The sequence below is a fragment of the Camellia sinensis genome, chromosome 3 (assembly GCF_055761805.1).
Source record: "Camellia sinensis isolate YWXY chromosome 3, ASM5576180v1, whole genome shotgun sequence".
Taxonomy (NCBI): domain Eukaryota; kingdom Viridiplantae; phylum Streptophyta; class Magnoliopsida; order Ericales; family Theaceae; genus Camellia; species Camellia sinensis.
The window spans coordinates 118,768,115-118,791,102 of NC_138963.1; the positions used below are offsets into that span (position 1 = coordinate 118,768,115).

At 33.9% G+C, this 22,988-nt stretch overlaps 2 protein-coding genes and 1 long non-coding RNA gene across 3 annotated transcripts; 2 read left to right on the plus strand and 1 right to left on the minus strand.

The window, feature by feature from the left end:
• Positions 1–4,094: 4,094 nt before the first annotated feature.
• Positions 4,095–11,966, plus strand: LOC145822743 ((DL)-glycerol-3-phosphatase 2-like). The gene is made up of 3 exons (XM_082920573.1): positions 4,095–4,317; positions 5,993–6,217; positions 11,670–11,966. The coding sequence occupies exons 1-3, from the start codon at positions 4,239–4,241 to the stop codon at positions 11,672–11,674; spliced, it is 309 nt and encodes a 102-aa protein (XP_082776699.1). The 5' UTR covers positions 4,095–4,238; the 3' UTR covers positions 11,675–11,966.
• Positions 11,967–12,611: 645 nt separating this feature from the next.
• On the minus strand, positions 12,612–14,704 carry LOC145821110 (uncharacterized). Its single transcript, XR_014363151.1, has 3 exons — positions 14,599–14,704; positions 13,079–13,139; positions 12,612–12,927 (listed from the first exon to the last, which is right to left on the minus strand). It is a non-coding gene; the product is annotated as an uncharacterized LOC145821110 (long non-coding RNA).
• Positions 14,705–15,141: 437 nt separating this feature from the next.
• On the plus strand, positions 15,142–16,739 carry LOC145821111 (cyclin-L1-1-like). The gene is made up of 3 exons (XM_082917691.1): positions 15,142–15,833; positions 16,358–16,439; positions 16,536–16,739. Exons 1-3 carry the CDS (start codon positions 15,682–15,684, stop codon positions 16,722–16,724), a joined length of 423 nt encoding a protein of 140 aa, XP_082773817.1. The 5' UTR covers positions 15,142–15,681; the 3' UTR covers positions 16,725–16,739.
• Positions 16,740–22,988: the final 6,249 nt, after the last annotated feature.

Consider the following 22,988-nt stretch of genomic DNA (forward strand, 5'->3'; position numbering starts at 1 on the left):
TCCCCAAATAGGGTGAGCCAAAACTCAGTAGAAATAATCTAACACAATATATGAATCTTAACAAAGATATACTGGTGAAATGTATATGCAATGCCTATGTCAAAATGGTTTACATTTCTTTTTCAAAATCATGCCATGCTCAAATTATATCACATTTCTCAAATCATGTCCTTTACCATAGGAAACAAAGGGGAATTCTCAAACTGGTACATTCTTTCACGGATATTTTGTCCATGGGAAACCGTTAAACAACACCAATGTAAACGTAGTCGATACAAACACTACTATTACTATTTTACGGATATTTCGTTAGTGGGAATCGACATCTATGTATACGCGCGTTTTTTGGGATTTTCACTATGGATACACAAGCCAACTTAATTTAGTGATACATACCTCTTTTCAACATTCACCATTTTTTTTTCAAAATCATATACATTTACAATGTATTAAAAGAGAAACAAATATTCAATGCACATGAATGAGAAATTAGTTTCAATCTACCTAATTCTCAAAAATCACAAGATTGTTTATGAAAAAGAAATAGTTAAGTTAAAAATTGCATGAGAATTAGGTAGATTGAAACTAATTTCTCATTCATGTTCATGTCTTAATTCGCTTGAGAGTGTAGAACATCCCTACCTCGAAGCTAGGAGATCAATGAGAGAGTGAAGAAACCTCAAGGAAGTCGAAATCCAACTTTATTCGGATGAAAACAAAGCTCTAGGTGAGCTCTGCCTTTTTAACAAAGGGAGTAGGGTGGAGAAATGGGTAGATCTTGGTGTATTTGTAGAGAGAGAGAGTAAGTTCCAGAGAGAAAATGTCTCAACTTTAGGGTTTTGAAATGTTGAGAGAGAGAAAGAGATGAAAAAGTAATATAAAAAGTGACTTTTACGAACTGATCCGCTCTAGTGTAAGAAGTGACGCTCGAGCGTGCAGACACAATAAGTTATTCCGCTCGAGCGCAAGAAGTGACGCTTAAGTGTAGATTACACACTCCCAGTAGTTTTGCAGACAACAGACCAACGGTCGAGCTCAAGAAAGGCTACTCGAGCCGAGACCGCTCATGTGCAGAAAGCATCGCTCGAGCGTAGAATACACTTTTTCAATAGTTTTGTAGACCTATAAAAGTACTAAGAATTCACAGATGCTGCTCGAGCGCAAGAAGTGACGCTCGAGCGAAGAAGTAAAATTCTGGGCAACAAAAGTTTGAAAACCAAGTTACCAACCAATTCCAAACGCAATCAATACAGCCCAATAGCCATACTCAAGGAAGTATAAGGGAAGTAAGACATGAACAACAATACGAAACCATAAAACCCGAGTCCAGAATACCAAATGGGTCGGGTTTAAATCAGAATCGTTATAGTTAGATTTAATTTCCATTAAGTTCTATTAAAAATAAGTCATAATAAAATCGTAACTAAAAATAATTTTTTGTGATGATTTTTTTTGCACGTCACTAAAAATTGACAATTAGTAACTTTTTTTTGTCATAATTTTTATAAATTATCCTTAAAAATTAATTAGTAATATTTTTCCGTGATAAATTTTTAAAGTATCGTTAAAAATTAAAAACTAGTGTCATTTTTTTTGAGGATTTTTTTTTAAATTATCACAAAAACTTATAATTAATGGCCTTTATTTATGATAAAATTTTTAAATTGTCAAAAATTAACAATTAATAATATTTAATGAAAAACATGATTAATTTTTATATGATCTCTTGAATAATAAATTTCTGGGTAAATTACAAACACATCATTTGAGGTTTATTTAAATTACAAATTACTCCATGTGATTTTAAAAAGGGAAAATCGGTCTAAGGTCCCTATCCAACTTTTAGTAATAGATTAGGTCCACAATCTGTTCTTTTGTAGTCTAAGGTCCCTCACCCCATTCCCACTCCTAAACTCACCCATCTCACACCACTCTCACCACCACCACCACCGCCGGAATCTCGCTACTCTCTTCTACCCCTCCAGATCCCCAAACTCAACCTTCTTTCTTTCTCCCCCATTATTATAAACACTCTGCTTCTAAAATTTTCCAAAACCTGCTTCATCTCTCTCTCTCTCTGTGGTGGCCATCGAGTCTCCCCTGCTTTTTCATAATCTCAAGTTCATTTTGAGGTTGTTGTTGGACAATGTGATGGCTACACTGAGGACCCAACAATTTCAGACAACTCAAATACTGCCACTTTTGCAACTATGATTCTGCGAATTCACAATGAAATATGGGAATGTGTGATATAAGATATCTACACAAAGTGAAGCATTCTATCACAGATCTGGCGCACTCTCGAGTTCGTTTCTGGGTTCTATTGCTGGGGTTAGGAGTTCCTCACTGCTTTCTTGTTCTTTAGTGGTTCCTTCTAAACAATAAATACTTAAACATCCCCAAAAACAAAACTAGGGAAATTCGAGTTTTTCCCGGATTTCTTCTTGTTTCACTAGATTATTATGTTGTTTTTTCAGATTTGTTCTGATTTCATAGATTATTTTTTGTGGGTTTGGTGAGAGATTGATTGATTGATTGATTTGATAAAATGTTTCTTAGAAAAATAATCATAGAGAAAAACAATTAAAATTTTCTCTAGTTTGTTCAAAATACAGAGAAAATTATGATTGTTTTTTTGTTTCTAGGTAGCCCAAATTTCTCTGGTTTGGTTTGATTTTGAATGACCAATAATAAAGAAGTTTAGATAACCAAGAAATATTTCCTAGTAGGTAACTAGAGAAATTCTTTAATTTTGAATGACCAATAATGGCTATGAGAAATTTGGAGAATCAGAAGCTTCTTCTGCAACCATATATCCAAAGAAAAAATATTAGAGAGTGAGAGAGAGTTTAGGCTAAGATGAGACTTGAACTTACTTTGTCCAAAGAAATTAGAGTAGGAAATCCAGAGAAATTTGGCGAGAATTTCTCTGGACAGTGGGAAGTCCACAGAAATTTGGAGAGAAGTCCAGAGAAATTTGGCGAGAATTTCTCTGGACAGTGGGAAGCACATTACAATTTCTCTGGATTTCCCATTACAATTTCAAACAAGATGAAGCACATTACAATTTCTCTGGAGAGAAAAGAAATTTCTCTGGAGAGAATGGAAGGCCAGAGAAATTTACAGTGGGAATTCTAGGGAATGTTAGAGAAATTAGAAAGTCCAGAGAAATTCTTCCCAGAATTTCTTTGGACTAATTTTATCTTTGAAGTTGAATTTTCTCTGGAAGTCTAGGGAATAACTTCTTCTCTTTCTTGTCTATGCTAAGGTATGGCAAGATCTTACTAATGTCTAGGGTAGAGAAATGGACAATGGAATATGGGATTCAAAATTCTAATGTTGCTTACATATTACAATGTGGAATTTTTCCAGTTGAATTCAGTTGAACAGTGTTGCTTACCCAATGAATCACAATGATTTGGATATGAATGAGAAGAAAAGTAGAGAAACTCATCCAGAGAAATTTGGTCCAGAGAAATTTCAGTGCAGAGAAAATTGGCCAGAATTTCTCTGACCAATTTTCTCTGCACTGAAATTTCTCTGGACCAATTTTCTCTGGACTGAAATTTCTCTGGACTGAAATTTCTCTGGATCAAGGTTGAGGGACCTTAGACATTATGAAAATATTGTTGAGGGACCTTAGACATTATAAAAATATTTGATGTCCTTTATGCTATAAAATCATAATACCAGGGACCTTAAAAAAAAACCCCTTTTAAAAATTACATTATGCCTCCTAAGGTTTATAATTTCATAACAAATAGGTCATTTTATTAATAAATCATCAAGTTAATTAACAATTTTTAATAATGTTAAAATTTTATTTTAATTAATAATTCAAATAATTTTATTATTGTATAGGTGAACAGTTTGAAATTTCACTTTTTCAATTAATTCTATTAAATAAAAAATTATGACAGAGAAGTATTTATAACTTTTTAAACTACATAAAACAATTAATATTTTAAACAAATCTCAAAAAATAAATTTATAATTTATCCTAAATTTATCTATGAAGATCTATTGGTAATTTTTTTTTGTTTTTTCTCCCCCACTATCAAGCAATTTCCCCAATTATTATATGCGTTTTGTATTCTCTCATTTCTTGTATATTCTGATTCGAATCCACTCAAAAGTTTACACCTATTTTTTCAGTACTACTGAGAGATACATACGGCTCCGAATTCATTGTTGGGCAACAACAAGCCATCTCATCTCATCTCATCTCCACAACAACAATGGCGAATCCAACCACTAGTGATTCAAGGAAAGGGTCCATTACTCACGTCATCTTCGACATGGACGGCCTTTTACTTGGTATTATTCCATTACCCAATTTTTATTTTTTTGCTTTAGAAATTCTAATGCTCAAAACTTTGTTGTGTGCGTGTATTGTCGGTAGTTTCAAATGATGAACATGCGGATTAGCAAAAACATATATCCTTATGGAATATACTAATGATCGCTCAATGGGTGGTCAATAGCCTCGATATATGTGTATTTTGGGAGGTTGGGGGCAGATGCCTTTGAATCCTTTGGCTGACCGGAAAGGTTATTTTTCTTCTATTTTAAGCAGTCTCCATTCTTCCCTTAAAACTTTGGTCCACTTGTGAAATCCCACAACTTCAGCTTACTACCAATGCAGTCATAGAATACAGAATTGGTTTAAATTCTTTTTATAAATAAAAATAATATCAGAATTAGAACCCTGTTGCGAATATACACACCTAGAATCTCTTTGTCCTCTGCATAAACCTAACTAACTTTAGTTTTCTTAACCCCAACCCTAAACCATGTTAATTGATTTTAGACTTCTTCTCTCTCTCTCTCTCTCTCTCTCTCTCTCTCTCACACACACACACACACACACACACACTCACACACACACATTATACATGTCTGTATTATCCTAGAGCATATTTGTATTAGGATTCATGTTCACGTGGGATTTGCACAATCCTCATCCTTTACCCGTGCTTGGGACTAGCTGTATAAAATATTTAGACACTAAGGGCATGTTTGTTTGGGCAGACTGGATTAGCATTCCCATGATTAATAGTCCTAGGATTACAAATTCGTTGGATTATGTATTCTATCTTAACTAATAGTCAAGTTTAAAATAATTAGTCCGTACTTCAATTGTTTAACCAAATATCGGATTAATAATTTTATTGAACTTTTAGTCCAATCCCAAGCTCATGTCCACCCAAACAAACATGACCAAAGCATATTGGCTCAAGTGCAGGAGTGCGTCTGGCATATTGTGTGATCAACAAATACTAATAAATTTGAAAGGAAAATGTTATAGAACTATAAGGCCAACAATGCTCTAAGGGAGAGAGTGTTGTGCAACTAAGAAACAACATGTCCACACGATGAGTGTAGCAGAGATGAGAATGTTTAGATGGATGTATGATAGGATTAGAATAGACAAAATTAGAAATGAATATATTTATGATGGTAGGAGGAGCACCTATTGAAGATAAATTAAGAGAGAATAGGCGAAGATGGTTTGGTCATGTACAATGAAGACTTTTAAATACAACAGTAAGGAAGAGTGATAGGATCATCATAAGCAGAGATGCTAGAGGAAGGGGAAGACCTAAGTTGACATAGGATGCATTAGTGAAAAAAGATATGAATTTATTTAATTTAAATCAGCATATAGCCCTTGATAGAATTGAATGGCAAAAAGGATTTATGTGATCGACCTCACTTGATTGGGACACAAGGCATAGTTTGATTTGGTTTGGTTATATTATCCTAGAGCATTTCCGTGTCGGTGATATATGCATCATTTCCAATAACTCTATATCACTATGGCCTTTTGAATATTCTGCCCTCTTCATCTTTGTTAATTTTATCTTTGTTTGTTTTTTAGTCTTTGCTTTTTCATTGAAGATTCCAGTTGCTTAATTGCTAGGTTGCAGGCTAATACATTAATCAAAAGTTCAAGAAAATTAAAATCTGATGCTGACTTTAATTTCTGCAGACACAGAGAAATTCTATACTGAAGTGCAGGAGATAATACTTGCAAGATACAATAAAACTTTTGATTGGTCTCTCAAGGCAAAAATGATGGGGAAGAAAGCAATAGAAGCTGCTTATGTCTTTGTTGAAGAGACTGGAATCAGCGATTCCCTTACAGCTGAGGATTTTCTTACAGAAAGAGAGGATATGTTGCGCAGCTTGTTTCCAACAAGTGAGCTAATGCCAGGTATTATTTATTTGAAGCAATAAATCCTTTATTTATTATTATTTTTTATAATAGATTTGTGGATAAATGATGGTGAGCTGGCTGAGGACTGAGGAATGCCGTCTAGGAAGATGGTAGTCCTTAAGATGATTGGGGACCACTAGAGGTGGTAGAGGAGAGAGCCAAGGGCAGCCTTAGCAGAGAGGGTGGCAGTGGTTCAAAAAACTGGCTGGTTCGTACCCGATTTTGGCCTCTAGTTTGGATACACCCTGGTTTACTGATAGATGTGGTCAAACCAACCCATTCGCAACACATACCAGCTTGAACCTGTTAAATTTCTGATTCATTAGTGAACTGAACAGGTTCAGAAAAATATCGACCTTTATTATTATTATTTTTTTGAAACAAAAATTTAATGGTTTAGGCTGCTTAAGGAGATGGCCATTCAAAAGCCCATCCATTACATTATTAAATAGCACACGGTTAAATTTTATAGAGTAACTGATGGAAGAAAGAAAGCTTTCCAGGCAATGTGGGATAGCTAATGCATATCTAAAAATGAAGGCAACTGCTTGCGGTCTTATATAGCATGGAAAAAAAATAAGGGACTATACTCAACCGATGTGGGATAGTCACTTGACTTGAAAACTTTGATTTCTTTCCCATTCATCAAATTCTAGTGAGGTACTTGTTGCCCCATCTCTATTCACCTTCTTTTCAATTTTTTTTTTTTTTTTTTTTTTGTATGTAAGTAATCTATTTTAAACAAAAAGATAAGGAATATTTTTAATAGCTAAATGCATCGATATATTTTCCATGTAAATTACAAATTATGACTGAACCTTTACGATTCATGATTCAAAAGAAAGGCAATCTCGATTCACGATTTGACAACTATAATATAAATATTTACATGTAAGTGTGTACATATTTATGAATGTGAGAATTAAGTATAAATTATAGATATTTTAAAATATATGTGTAGTTGAACTAATTTAATTAACAAAAGAAATGTATAGTTAAATAAACTTATGTTGCAATCTATTTATTTAAATTTTAATTGAAGGAATCCTTGCAATATCACTTGGCTTATCCTAACATTAAAGCGTCCTCTTTATAAGAGAAAAAACATTGGTTCAATATTTATCCCTTCATGGTTCTGTTTATGTTTTGTTTCTCAGCAACCATGATATATATGGTGCTCGCTAGACACCAGCTACCCATATGGACAGACATGGTTCTCAAGTGTCTATCATAAGCCGTAGTCATTCGCCAGTGTGTGGAATATTTTTATTTGACGAATGCATGAATCCGATTTTGAGGATATTATTATTTGGAAGAGTTTGAAGAGCCTTCCCATAAATGAAAAAAAAACTGATGATATTATTATTATTCATTTCTTAGTTTATTTGCTGTTATATCATTGCTCATCCATTTCAACATTCTTATTTCGGTTACACTCATTATTTGAACATGCTTTTTCTTAACCACACAACATACAGTACCATACATTAAAGCATATCTTTTTTTGATAAATAAGAATACTTTATTGAAAGAGCATCAAGACGATGCAAAGAATGCAAGAATGCAAAAGATCAAAAAAAGCTCAAACCCCTAACCAATAACATCATCCGAAAAGTCTAAAAATGCTAATAAATCTGGGTCCACCCTTTTCTCCAACCAACCATACAAAGTAACTAACAAACGATTCTCCAGCCATGACACATCATGAGAAATCTCTTGGAATGTATGGTGATTCCTCTCCAACCAAACGAGCCACATTAAGCAAAATGGCACCAACAACTAGACCGGCCTCTGTCTACGCCCTGCCTGAGCTCCCTGCCAACTCCACAACATCTCCAACACCCCCCTAGGTTGCACCCAAACAATCCTAAACAGAGAACACATAAGACTCTAAATCTGTGCCGCAACTAAACAATGAAGAAACAAATTATCCACTGACTCAACAGTAACACAACACATGCAACACTGGTTGACTAAAACATGCCCCTGATAAACCAGATTATCAATAGTAAGATTTTGTCCCAAGGCAACCATCCATAAGAAGAAAACCACTTTGGATAGAACACCCGACACCCAAATGCTCCTCCAAGTAAAAACCCCTCCCACCTTCCTCACCAAACTCCGATAAAAAGACAAAACAGAGAATTGTCCTTTAGTACCCTAGACCTCTGTTATCAGAATCTTACGATTCACGATTCGATTCGCAATTTTTGCAAAATCGATACGAATCTATTGGTGAATCTATTTTGAAAGTGAATCTCTAGTGAATTGCACGATTCACAATCGATTCACGATTCGATTCACTTTTTACGATTCATGCAACTTTTGAAATTATTGTGTCCGACATATTTTCGACTCTTTTTTTCTCCATCTTTTTAGTGAAAATGGCATAATACAACTTTTAATAGCGTTTAATACCAAAATAACCAACATATATACATGTTTTATTGTTATTTTAACGATCATAGAGTTTTCAATAGGATCCAATCGGATTCAATCAGACCCAACATATTTTTAACCTTTCTTCTCATTTTTTTTTTCTTTTAAAAAATCATAATTTATGTTATAAAGATGTTTAAGATTAAAGTTACACTATAAATTATCTATTACTATTTTATTAAATTGAATATTACATGTGTGAGGTTAGTTATACTTTTTAAAATGTTTTAGGCTTTAAAATAAAAGATTCTAAATAATTCCTTCTTATTATTTGCTCACTGTTACTTAGAAAAGTATATATGCTTATTGTCCAAATATCAACATTGTTGTTAATTATTGTTACTTTGGAAATTAATTATTTGTCTATTTGGTTACTATCTTTATTAAGAATGGCTGATAAGAAATATCTAAAAAAGAAAAAAGGCAAGATGGTGATATTACATCTTTATTAAGAATGGTTGATAAAAAATATCTAAAAAAGGAAAAATGTAATATGGTGATCTTACATAGGAACTTTTGTTAACTTCTTACTTATTAAACTACGTGATTATTATTCAAAATAACATTTTCATTGATTTAAGTCTAAATATTTTATATTCATAAGATATATTTAACATCTAAATGTGTAGATATATATTTTTAAGTAATTTAAAAAAAGTGACTGAATCTTTACGATTCACGATTCGATTCGATTCGCGATTCGGTACAAGGCCATTTCGATTCACGATACGAATCCCGATTTGACAACTATGCCCTAGACATTCCAAGCCACCACATCCTCCCCCCGACCCATAACATCCAATCCATACAGTAAGCTAAATAGCTCCCCCAATTGGTCAACCTCCCAATCCTAAACTTGACGCCGCAACTTAATGTCCCAAACCACCACATCCCCATCCCCCAAACAAGTAGCAACAGTGACCTCTCGGTCCAAAGCAATACCAAAAATCAAAGGGAAACGCTCCTCCAACACAATCTCCCCACATCACCTATCCTTCCAAAGTTGAACCTTCTCACCTCTCCCTACCCAAAAGTTCACCCTGCCCCAAAACTCCCCCCTCCCCAACCATATCCCCTTCCTCAAACCCTGACCATGAGAGCCAATCACATTGCTCTTCCTCCAATCTCCACCATCCACACCATATTTGGTAGCAATCACCCTTTGCCAAAGACGATCCCGCTCCCAAGCAAACTGCCAAAACCACTTCCCTAACAATGCCCTATTAAAATTCACCAAGCATATCTTATAACAGTCCTATAGGATTTGCCCTTCAATTAATAGGAATCCTATGATCACACAATACTCCTCTTACATTCCATTTCAACCATTTCACTTTAATTATGTGTGCCGCACTCTCTTCAATCTCTTCATATTTATGAATAGCTGATTTAAGATATTGAAAATGATCACTCTTAGGTATCTATTGTCTATCAAATTTTATTCTGCAAATGATCTATTATTGATTATGTTACGTCTTTTCTATATCTAGGAAAAAGTATACTTTTGATGGCCTTAAAGGTTTTACTAGCTGTTGTATCTTTCAAAGATTAGAGGACACTGAGTGACTATGTTTGTGTGCTATGGTGGTGGAAAAAACTGAAACATGCTTGGGTGACTTAAGCTGAAAGGCAACATTTTCAAATTGCAATAAAGGAGAAGTACACAGATCATGTGGGTTGGGCCGGATTTAAATATCAAAACATTAATTAATATAGGCTAATTGCCCCAATAAAAAACTATGAGTGACTAGTGTCAATTTAGACATGTTATCTACCTTTTTTTTTGGGTAAGTCATGTTATCCACTTCTAAGTCTATAATTATTTGAATATTACTCAATTTTCTTCGACCCATAAAGCTTCACAGTGATCCAATTAAAAAAAACTATAGGAACCCACATAAGAAATCAATCTCTTTTCTCTAGCAGAATTTCATTGTTTTAGCAGAATTTTTTTTTCCCACACCAATCAAGAAGACTAAATTGTTTGTTTATTACAAGTTTTTGTTTTGTTTTTCAGCATGTACTTACTGAAGGAATTTTAGCATGAAGCCAAATTAATATTTTTAGGGGGGGAATTACATGTGGCATTACACATTGAAACGCAACAATTACACAAAGTGGACTTTCTAAAACTTTTAGGGCTGCCATTACTCTGTTACAAATTTTTTTGGAGGGTTGCACTCATATAGTCGTCCCCAACAATGATAAAACTGATTTCTTTACACTGGAGATACTTATACTGGGGAGTTGTAATTATTTGTTGACTAGGCTTAACTGTTCTGGAAATTTTCACTTGATCTGCTTGCGTGAGTTAACAAAATTTGAGTTTTCTACAGCTGATTGCCAACATAGTCTTCATTCACTTGAGGGAGAGCTTTCCCTATTGGGTTTTGATGTTTGCATGTAGTAGGGTCTTAATTTTTGTTGAGAACTATGTTAATGGAGAGCGGATTGTTCCGGTGCGTGAAACAAGAATGGAAATGTGGTACCCAACGTACTCTGAAATGGGGTATGATAGGAGCAGACTTGTATCGATTAGACTGTTAAGAATTTAAGATACTGCTAGAGTAATTTTTTGTTAACAATTAGACATCCAATAAAATGTGCCATTTTCACCCCAAATTAATCATGTAACAACACATTTCTATGAGCATTATGATTCATTTTTACATTTTATCCTATGAAAATTTCATTCATCTTAGATTTAGTTCTTTATAAATATATATATTTTAAGTCCAAGGAAACCTTTAAGAAATATATTGGAAAAAACTCTTGGGATCACTTTAGATTGCTAATTTTTCATTTTGGAACAGAAGTGTACCATATTTCGGAACGCGAGTTCCAAAATGTAATTCGCTACAGTATTAGTATTTTCTATAAACAGTGTTGGAATAATACTATGTTTCGGTAACTGCCATACGTGTTGATAATTAAAACCACGCCTCCTGATTGACTGGATTTATTCTGCTAGATATTGGGTGCTAATTATTTCATTACATATGCCATGCAGGATAGCTGTTATGGTTCCAGATCCAAGGCTTGATAGCTCTTTCCATGGAGCTGCAGACCAGGTTTTGAGCTCCTTGTTGGATTTCAACCCTAGTGATTGGGGTTTGCCTCCATTTGAGAAGTTAGCAACTTAGATTGGCATATCCATAAATATGGTATGTCAACTAGTTGCCACTATTGATTGCGGAGTAGGCTTAAACTGAACATGGAATTGATTTTTACTAGTGTACAACATCCTTGCATTATTGTAAGTGTGGGTTAGGTTCATTATAATAGTTTCATGAATTGACCCTTTTTAATTTATTCTACTGTGGTTTAGTTGTCTTAACACTACAAGAATTAACACTTTTGGCAATAAAAAAATTGGTCGCTAAAAGTCTATTTTTTGTCGGCAAAAGTTATCCGCGACCAAATTTTTTGGTCGCTACTTTAGTCGCCAATTGAGGGTCGGCAAAAGTAATTCGCGACCAAAATTATGGTTGGTCGGCAAAAGTTGGATTTTGCCGACTAAATTTTTGGTCGCTAAATATTTAATTACCGCGACTAATTTATTTTGTCGCCAAAACACTTTGGTCGCGAAAAGTGATATTTTCCCGACCAAATTTCTTAGTCGCCAATTGTCACATTTGGCGACCAAAAAGTTTGGTCGCCAATTATTACATTTCGCGACCAAATTTTTTGGTCGACAATTATCACATTTCGCGACCAAAAAAATTGGTCGCCATTTGTCTTTTCGCGACCAAAACTTTTGGTCGGCAAAAGTGAGATTCCACGACCAAGAGTTGTTTTGGTCGGCAATACATGTATTTTTTGCAACCAAAACTCTTGGTCGGCAATTGTCATTTTTTGCGAAAAAAAATAATTTTGGATGTCGCAACTAATAAATTGGTCGTCAAAACAAGAAAACAATACACCTGTAATGATGTTATAATTCAATCAATCCATAATAAACCTATAATTTTAAAGCATCATTCAAATTAACTGAATTATTAACATTCGACACAATACATAATTCATTAACATTCGACACAATACAACTATTCTAAGTTTTCAATTCATATTCAACACAATACATTAAGTTGCCTTGATAACCAATCAAAAAGATCCACTAAGTTTTAATTCATTAACTATTCAATACAATACATAATTCATATTCTAAGTTTTAATCCACTAAGTTGCCTTGATAGCCAATCAAAACGATCCTTGCGCCCTTTCGTGCCAAGCTTCGCATCCATCAAAGCAGTAGTGATGTAAGGCACCTAATAAAGAAACAAAATTGGAAAATTTATCAGAGAAGCATGATAGTGGCAGCAACATTGGATTGCAAACCCGTATCTTTGCAAAAATCAATTAAATCCTATAAACATGTACATCGTATTAAGACAACTAGCTGGCATAATAAAACTGTACCTGTTGTTGTACCTGCAAATTTCAATACACGATGATTAATAAGCTAACAGCCATAACAACCCTGCCAGTAAGATAAGCAAAAAAGTTAAATACCTGTGTCATTGTCAAATCCTACTCCAACACAAATAAAATTCAATGATTGCTAATTGGAGGTTGAGCAGTTCTATCAGACACTAATTACTTCTCTAGGTAGCATATCTTACAAATGATGAGTTATTGAAGACCTAACATGAACTTATTCGGGCATAGTTAACTATCAAAGCTCCATTCCCTTTAAATGATCTAAAATTTGCAATTCACCTGAAGTGGGCCCTTCAACACAATAAATATTTTCTTACTTTCCAATTTCCCAATAGGCAATAACATAGCACATAAATTCGAGGAATGGCACAAGTGACGTTCCATACAGTGGTAAACCAAACGTCATAAACTTTGACGCTCTTTCATTCTTCCCTTCATGATCACCAAAACTCATGGTACATGTTCAAGAGAAATCAGAAAAACTAAGTATAAACATTGGACATGGAGAGAGAATAACCTTCCAGCCGTTCTTTCCATACAGCACTCTTCAATTGTGAAACACTATCAGCATTTACTCCTACTGACAGTGATGAATTGCATTACTCATATATATATAGTGTTGTGGGTTATCATGAAAAATTAGATTTTATTATTTTGTCCAAAAAGATAACTTACTTGAAAAACAATCATAATTTAAAAATGAAAAGAAAAGAAGATGGTATTAACTGATAGGAACAATGGCGTGCAAATAAAACTACATATTCAGGCATTTGACAAAAAAAATTAATTAAAAATACCAGACAGTAAAAATTGTTAGGCTGACGCTGTCAAACAAAGCAAAAATGACACCCCCACAAAAATTACTACTTTTTTTATAATTATTTACGCCATGTAATTTCCCCTTCAATATATATATATATATATATATAAATGTAGTACAGCAAATCATAGTGAATGCGACCGTCCTGATGCTGTCAAACAATTTAATTGTTAGGTTGCAAAAGCCACCAATTTATACTGAGGCATAAATAAATACATCCATATAGTTTATTTATTTATATATATTTTTCACTGATTCTATTCTAGTCCCAATAATTATAATTTGAACACAAAAAAAAAAAAAAAACCTCACCACTTTGAGTCAGTTTTAATGTTGACCTACATCCAAGTTAATTAGTAAAAAGATGACCCCAAAAGGAATGTATCATGCACATTAAGGGCAAAATGAGCACTACTTTTGCCTTGGACCCACCAAATCCAAATGGGTTATCCATTTTCTAAATGAATAAACCCATCATCCTCTTCCCTCACCAACCAAACACAACCTAAAGAAAACAATTTTAAAATATTACAAACAAAGCAAGAGAAAAAAAGAAGTGGGAATTCTCAAGGCAAAAGAACTAGTAGGAAACTAGCCTTTAAAAGAAAAAAAGAAAAGAAAAATGAAAATAAATAAAGCAACCTAAATTGCATTTTAGACTAGCAGCAGAAACACCAACCACTGAGGAAGCTTCCACAATTTCATCGTGCAGTCTTCGCTATATGTCGCGACAAGGTTTCTGTGGGAGTGATGTGTGATACCAATTACATCCTTCTCATGGACCTGCCAAATTATTAAGAAATAATAAGAGCACTTTCAAGCCAGAAATATTGGATTTCTGCATAATGCAAGCCAAATTAGTAAATAAATATAACTAACAATTAATACCACATCCTGTTTATAAAACTAAGAATGAATCAAACTTCAAAACATAATTGCCGATTCTTGTAATGTAGAGATTGTGGCACTTGCTTGGCCTCCGAAAAAATAAAAGATTACCTTCATATGATGCAAAAATTATAACCATAGCTTTACAAAAATGACAAAGACCCGAAGCAAGGTCAATTGACAAGATCATGAAAGAAAAATACAAAAAAGGATAGAACTCAATTCCCCTAAAGCTACTGACATAAAGAAATGACATGAGACGTTGCAATTTAAGAGATGCGTATACTAATATAATGGTTATCTGGACACTAGACGTTGCAATTTAAGAGATGCGTAATTTCTTCATGTGGCGAAAAAAAAAGTATAGGCACAAGTTGGATGTCTTGTCTTCTTATTGGTTACCTTTTTCTTTTTTGGGATTCTCGTATTGATTTCTTTAATTTGATGATAAAACTTATTTCAAAAACTGGGTTGTTATCAGAGTTCTGCAAAATCGCTTTGGATGGGAGGTATAAGTTTCTTGAACACCTTTTGCAGTTGAATTTTTGGTTAATGAACAAAACCCTTTTCAGTTTAGTAACCTAGAGGGTCGCACACAATGGAGACACATACATAGAGACATGTATTTATAGATAAAACTATGTTGTTTTGATGTCCATTTAGAAGAATACTAGTTGGCTATGTGCAGTTGGATCGAGAAATCTGTTTTGACTAGACATGTTTCTCTGCCCATGTTATTGTTTGATTATTGTTTTGTGAGACAGTAGTTGTTGTCTTTTTCAATTGATCTTGCTCTGGATGCTGTTGGGATACTGAAATGTTGAGTTACTTTTTGTCACAGTTTAGGGAATCTTGTTGAGGTCTTGTATCAACCATGATTTACACAGCAATCGACACCTTTTATCTAACGGATGAGCAGCTACAAAATTCACCTTCTAGGAAAGATGGTATAAATGAAGCAACTGAAACAACTCTCAGAATCTATGGTTGTGACCTCATCCAAGAAAGTGGCATTTTACTTAAACTGTATCCTTCATTAGTTACTGTTGTTGTTGATGCTGTTATTGTGATAATTAGCATAATTTTATGCAATACTTCCATGGGGTTGCCTGAAACAGGAATTTATCCAATCCACAACAGTGTTACTAGAAACGCTAACGCCCTGTATTGAAACACATGTTCCGAATTATAATACACTTTTGTTCAAAAATGGTGAATTTAATGATCCTAAGCAATCCCATAATTTTTTTCTATGTTTTTCGTTAAAAGTTCTCCGTAATAGGAAAAAAGTTAAATATAATGAACTGAAATCTAGATGGAGACTATAATATATTGGAGGTCAATTTAAGAAGTCTACCTTATCGTACCACATTTTAGCTCATGTGGTGTACAATGTTCTGATTCCCATTCCTAGTAACTAGAACAATCCGCATTCTAGGTAACATAGATCCACAGCAACCAAGTGCTACTAAACCAGTATGAATACTATAAATGCAATGTGTCTTTTCCCATATTTAGCTGGTGTTTTTCTTTAATCATATTCTCTGCAGACCTCAAGCAGTAATGGCTACTGGTCAGGTTCTATTTCATCAATTCTACTGCAAGAAATCATTTGCTCGTTTTAACGTGAAGGTTTAATTCTTGTTTCATTGATTTTCTAAATTCAATTGGAAACAGGACAATGTTTACATGCTTTCTGATGTGGGATCTGATCTTATTTACTTGCAGAGAGTCGCTGCTAGTTGTGTTTGGCTTGCATCAAAACTTGAGGAAAGTCCTAGAAAAGCAAGGCAGGTACTCATTGTTTTCCACAGAATGGAATGTAGGAGGGAGAACTTACCAATAGAGCATTTGGACACATTTCCTAAGGTTAGATTCCCTTCTCGTTATATTAGGACATTTGGACACATTTCATGACTCTCAATTAAAGCACTCAAACCTCGGAGAAATAAATTAATTAATTAACTAAAAATCCAAAATGTATGGCATCAAGAAAATTTTACTACCATTCAATCCAAGTTCTCTAGATGTGGGAACCAATTCAAGCTCTTGTAAAATTTCCAATAGAGAAAACTCAAATTCATCCACAAGAGCCTAAGAATTGAAGCAGTTTTAATTCAACAACACAAAATAGTTAACTAATGCATTTAGTTGTACTACCTTCTTAAGGAAACTAAAACCCTAAAATTGGAGTTAATCAATGAGTTCATGTTTTTCCACATACTCGTCGTACACCTAACCTAATCATTATTAAAATGCCTTTATTCTCATTGTTAATAGGTCTACAGTTTGAAATGTCCAATTAAGATGCGACGCTGAGAGACAATAATGTGTTTGGTTATCTTGGAAACGACTTTACTTGGAAATGACTTTAAAGCAACAGAATCATCTAGTAGCATATGCTGATCATCTTTGACAGTAAAAAATATTTAATGAAATTGTTGCTTCAACTTTCAGATTCATTGAAAATGATCTTGGCTTTGAGTCACATCATCATCACTTTCTACATCTTTTAATTTTGTGAATGCATTACACTCTTAAAACTTTATTTAGATGCGTTTTATATAAATGGTAAAATTAATATCACATTTCCCTAATTGATTAACTAACTAACTTCAATCAAATATGAGTTCAGGGTATCCTCAATTGAAAAATGCAAAAATTATATTATCATAACAACTTCAAAGCTTTCTCAATCAGAGGTTATGAGATTTATTGTTCGCGTCAATTAATTTCTTAAAGAAGAACAAGAAGAAGAAAGCGTTGCTATTGATTCTAATCGTATCTAAGGTCAAGAGCAAGGCTCACAGACTCTTAGGTTTCAGGAGAACCTCAGTTTACGGCAATCTCCATCATCAGCGGTGCATTTTGTAGTATGATGTTGAAATTTTGAGAAGTATGATGTTGAAATTTTTTTACTACGTAGTTCCAAATTTAAATTTTTCGCCCCCATGTAATCCAAATTCAGTATATATTTTCTCAAAACTGCAGTTCAAAGCTTCTCAATCATGAGTAACACTCAATGAATAAGCAGCAATATTGGCCATTTTTTCATATCAACAGTCTCAGCTCCAATAAGTAATTGTCTATCACTGCAAATCAAGACCTCTCATATAATTTAGTAAAACAATACTTTAAAGTTCCTACCAAGAACTTAATTTAAGAGCAAAGACAACTAATCAAGACCTCTCATCCTATATTTAGTATAACAATACTATAAGTTCCTAAAATAACTTAATTTTATGAGCAAAACGTTTGATGCCCTTGTTCCAGCCACTCTTCACATTACAATGCAGATCCATACGAACGCAACAAGTACAGAAAGAACAAAAATAACCAATATTTTCCCTATAATATTTACTTGTCAAGAGGATATTGATCAAAATTGATTTAAAAAAATAATCTATAGCAAGGAAAATTTTCGCCCTGATGAATTGTTATGTTCTGATTTTTGACAGCATAGAGACAAAATTGGATGACAAAACAATCAGAAACAAGACCCATAATAAACTCATCTTCAGTTTCATAAATAGCATACACATATCACCTAATTAATAACATCCACAGCAAAAAGAACAATACAAACAAACAAAATTCAAACAATTATCAGAGAAAATATAGATAAAACAGAGCACAAGAAGCTTAATTACTTACCATGAATTGATCGAGCTCCTTATCATCGCCAATGCTACCATGGCCGAGACCCGAATACTTCCCCACCACGTGCTGCGATTGAGCGAGCTGAGCGTCAATCCTCGGCAACTGATCCACCCGTGTTGCGATACGCAAGCACGCAACATGAGCCGATAACAACTGCTCGTAAAGCGGATGCGCCAGAATTTCAGATTTGAGCCTAGCACTCTGCCAATTCATAACTCCCTCGCCACCACGAACATCGCTCCCTGTTATCTCTCCTCTATTGTTCTCCACTTTATTGTTGTTCAAATCAGCCGATTCGTGCGATATCGAAGAAAGGGACCTCGTCGGTCGCCGCCTTCCCTTGCCTCGATGTCGCCTCCCCTCGCCTAGCTGCCGGAGTCGTCTGCTGGAGTCGTCTACCGGAGTCACATCGCCTTCATCTCCATGTCGTTTCGTCTCTGCATCTCTCTCAAAGACGGGTTGGGTTAGGGTTATGCAACAAATGAGAGAGAGAAAAAGAGGCTGAAATTCAAAGGGAAAAAAAATACAAAATGATTGAGAGAGAGACAGAGAGAGATGAGCGCGACTGAGAAGAAGAAAAATGAGGGAAATTTTGGGGAGAATTTTGGAATAATTTGTTATTTTTTTTTTATTTTTTTTTTCAAACGTGGCAAATGGGCGGGTCTAAACGAGTCAAAATAGATTTTGTATTAAAAATTTGTTTCAATTTTTGAAAATTATTTTTTTGAGTTTTGAATTAGTATTTTTTTATTTTTAGTGAACTTTTTTAATATTTTAATCAATTAAAAAAATATTTAAAATATTTAAAAAATCAACAACTAATCAAGCTATTTTTTAATTATATTTGGTTCTAATGCTCGGTTTTCTCAGCAAACAAACAGAGAAGAGAAAATTTTCAAAAAAAAAAGAAGAAACAATCTTGCATCGAAAACAAATATACAAACACAAGGATCTAAAAGTAAAATAAGAGAGAAGCACAGATCGATTACAAATCAATCAGAAAGTCTATGTATGAAAATCAAATGATAGAGATTAAAAAGAAAAAAATCAAAAAGTATGTATGAAAATCAAATGATAGACATATAGATATTATTATTATTTTTTATTTGGTAGAAGTAGGGGTAATATTTTAATGAAAAATATTTTCCACTAAAATAAAAGTTTATTTTCTGTGGTCAATGAAAAATATTTTTCTACGGCCTATTTTTTTTTGTTAGTAAAAATCATGAACTAATTTTTTGTGGTAGAGGAAAGGTAGCGACATTAGTGGTGGAGGTGGTGGATAAGAGATGATGGTGGTGGTGGTGGTGATGGCGAAAAATATTAGTGGTGAAGTTGTGGTAGTTGTAGTGTAGATGGAGTGGAAGGGGTGAAGGAGAGGTAATGGTAGTAGTAGCGGCAGTAGTGGAGTGGTGGCGATGGTAGTAGTAATGGTAGTCGTAGAGGTGAAGTGGCGACAGTGGAAGTAGTGGTGGTGGTGGAATGACGTTTGCAGTAGTGGTGAAGGTGGTAGAGGAGATGAGTGGTGAGAGAGAGAGAGATGAGTGAGAGATGGATAGAAGAGATAGAGAGAGAGAATAGAGCGGGAATGGAAAACAAAAACAGGCGAGAATAAAAAATATTTTTTTTTGTCAGAAATGAAATTTAAATAACAAAATAATGTCGTTCAACTTTCTTTTTTTTTTTTTTTTTGCGACGAGAGTTGCCGTCGTCAAAAAAAAATATTTTTTGTTAAAATATATATATTTTTGTAATTAATAATTTTTTTTTTTTTTTTTTGTAGAGGATAGAAAGTGGCAGTAGTGGTGAAGGTGGTGGATAAGAGATGATGGTGGTGGTTGTGGTAGCGGCGAAGGAGATTAATGGTGAAGTTGTGGTAGTGGTAGAGTAGATGAAGTGGCAAGGGTGAATGAGAGGTAATGGTAGTAGTAGTGGCAGTAGTGGTGAAGGTGGTGGATAAGAGATGATGGTGGTGGTCGTGGTGGTGGTGGCGGCGGCGAAGGAGATTAGTGGTGAAGTTGTGGTAGTGGTAGAGTAGATGAAGTGGCAAGGGTGAATGAGAGGTAACGGTAATAATAGTGGCAGTAGTGGTAGTGGTGGCAATGGTAGTAGCAATGGTAGTCGTAGAGGTGAAGTGGCGACAGTGGTAGTAATGGTGGTAGTGGAATGGCGTTTGCAGTAGTGAGCAACGCGAACATAGTAGGAGAGAAAGAGAGAGAGAAAGAGAAAAGAGAGAGAGAGAGACAAAAAGATAGAGAGTGAGAGACAGAAAAAAGATAGAGAGAGAAGAGAGATGAACGAGAGAGAGATAGAGAGAAGAGAGATGAGCGAGAGAGACATAGAGAGAAGAGAGATGAACGAGAGAGAGAGAGAAGAGAGATGAGCGAGAGAGAGAGAGAAGAGAGATGAGCGAGAGAGACAGAGAAATATGAGAGAGATAGAGAGAAGAGAGATGAACGAAAGAGACAGAGAGAGAAAAGAGATGAGAGAAGAAATAGATGAGTGAGAGACACAGAGAGAGAGAGAGACAGACAGATAGACAGAAAGAAAAGAGTGATGAGTGAGAGAGAGAAAGAGAAGAGAGAGAGGAAGATGAAAAAATAGTGAAAAGATATAGACAAAGAGAGGGGGAGAGAAAAAAAGAGCGAAAAGAGATAAATGAGAGAGAGACAGAGAGAGATGAGCGAGAGAGATAACGAGAAGAGAGATAGAAAAGAGAGACAGAGAGAGATGAGAGAGATAGACACAGAGAAAGAGAGAGAGAGAGACAGACAGACAGACAGAGAAGAGTGATGAGTGAGAGTGAGAGTGAGAGAGAGAGAGAGAAGAGAAACAGAGACAGAGAGATAGAAAGATGAAAAAATGGGTGAAAAAGTTCCGTGTCTAAAGCCTCATTTTCTAGTAGTGAGTCAACTCTATCATTCATGGGTAGAATAGAGGCGCGGATTTGGGAATTGTATATTTTATATAAAAATCAAATTGAAATATTTTATACAATCACACCTATTTAGGGAGTGTGATTAAAAAGTAGTAATGTATATATAATCACACTTTAATTAAAATGTGTGATTAAAAAATATATATATAATCACACTTATTTAAAAAGTGTGATTAAAAAGTAGTAGTGTATATATAATCACACTTTAATTAGAAGGTGTGATTAAAAAATATATAAATAATCACACTTTAATTAGAATGTGTGGTTAAAAAATATCTATATAATCACACCTATTTAAAAAGTGTGATTAAAAGTAGTAGTGTATATATAATCACACTTTAATTAGAAGGTGTGATTAAAAAATATATAAATAATCACACTTTAATTAGAATGTGTGGTTAAAAAATATCTATATAATCACACTTATTTAAAAAGTGTGATTAAAAAGTAGTAGTGTATATATAATCACACTTTAATTAGAAGGTGTGATTAAAAAATATATAAATAATCACACTTTAATTAGAATGTGTGGTTAAAAAATATCTATATAATCACACCTATTTAAAAAGTGTGATTAAAAAGTAGTAGTATATATATAATCACACTTTAATTAGAAGGTGTGATAAAAAAATATATAAATAATCACACTTTAATTAGAATGTGTGATTAAAAAAATATATATATAATCACACTTGTTTAAAAAGTGTGATTAAAAAGTAGTGGTGTATATATAATCACACTTTAATTAGAAGGTGTGATTAAAAATATATATATATATATATATATAATCACACTTAGTTGAAAAGTGACATAAAAAATAAATATTATCACACTCAATCAAATTAAGTGTGATTAAAATATCAATCTAATTTTTTTTATCACACTTTCAATAAAAGTGAGATCTTTTTTTTTGTCAAAGTGTGATCTTTAACTATTTTTGTAGTAGTGACGCGAATTTTTTTTATTTGTTCGGTGTTTATGTCTTCTACGTTTCAAATTTCCCTCCCAAATTTTTGGCGACCAAAAGACAATATTAGTCGCAGAAAAGGTACCTTCGCCGACAAATTTTTTTAGTCGCAAAATCTCAATCAACGGCGACTAAAATATTAGTCACTAAAAGTACTAATTTGGCGACTAATTTTTTTTGGTTGCTGAAAATAAGTTTTTGGCGACCAAATTTTTGGTCGCCAAAAAATATGTGACCTTTTGCGACCAAATTTGTAGTTAGTCGGCAAAAGTAAACCACTTTCTGCGACCAACTCATTTTTTGGTCGGCAAAATATAACCTTCTGCGACCAATAATATTTGGTCGCCAAAAATAATGATCATTTGCGACTAATTAATATTTGGTCGCCAAATGTCATTTTTTTGCGACCAAATTTTTTTTGGTCGGCAAAAGTGGTCGCAAAATATGTAAATTCTTGTAGTGTAATGTTTCTTTAAAGAAAACTATTCAGCATGAATTGCCCCTTTTTAATTTATTCTACTGTGGTTTAGTTGTCTTAATGTTTCTTTAAAGAAAACTATTCAGCTTTTGTTTGGAAAGGTTGGCTATTTTTGCTCTTGATGATGATAGGTTAATC

Excerpts from the sequence above, each read along its gene's own strand:
- LOC145822743 (XM_082920573.1), top strand. The coding sequence starts at position 4,239 with ATGGCGAATCCAACCACTAGTGATTCAAGGAAAGGGTCCATTACTCAC. Across the intron at positions 4,318-5,992 it reads CATGGACGGCCTTTTACTTG|ACACAGAGAAATTCTATACT; the intron begins GTATTATTCCAT and ends TAATTTCTGCAG.
- LOC145821111 (XM_082917691.1), top strand. The coding sequence starts at position 15,682 with ATGATTTACACAGCAATCGACACCTTTTATCTAACGGATGAGCAGCTA. Across the intron at positions 15,834-16,357 it reads AGTGGCATTTTACTTAAACT|ACCTCAAGCAGTAATGGCTA; the intron begins GTATCCTTCATT and ends TATTCTCTGCAG. Across the intron at positions 16,440-16,535 it reads TTGCTCGTTTTAACGTGAAG|AGAGTCGCTGCTAGTTGTGT; the intron begins GTTTAATTCTTG and ends ATTTACTTGCAG.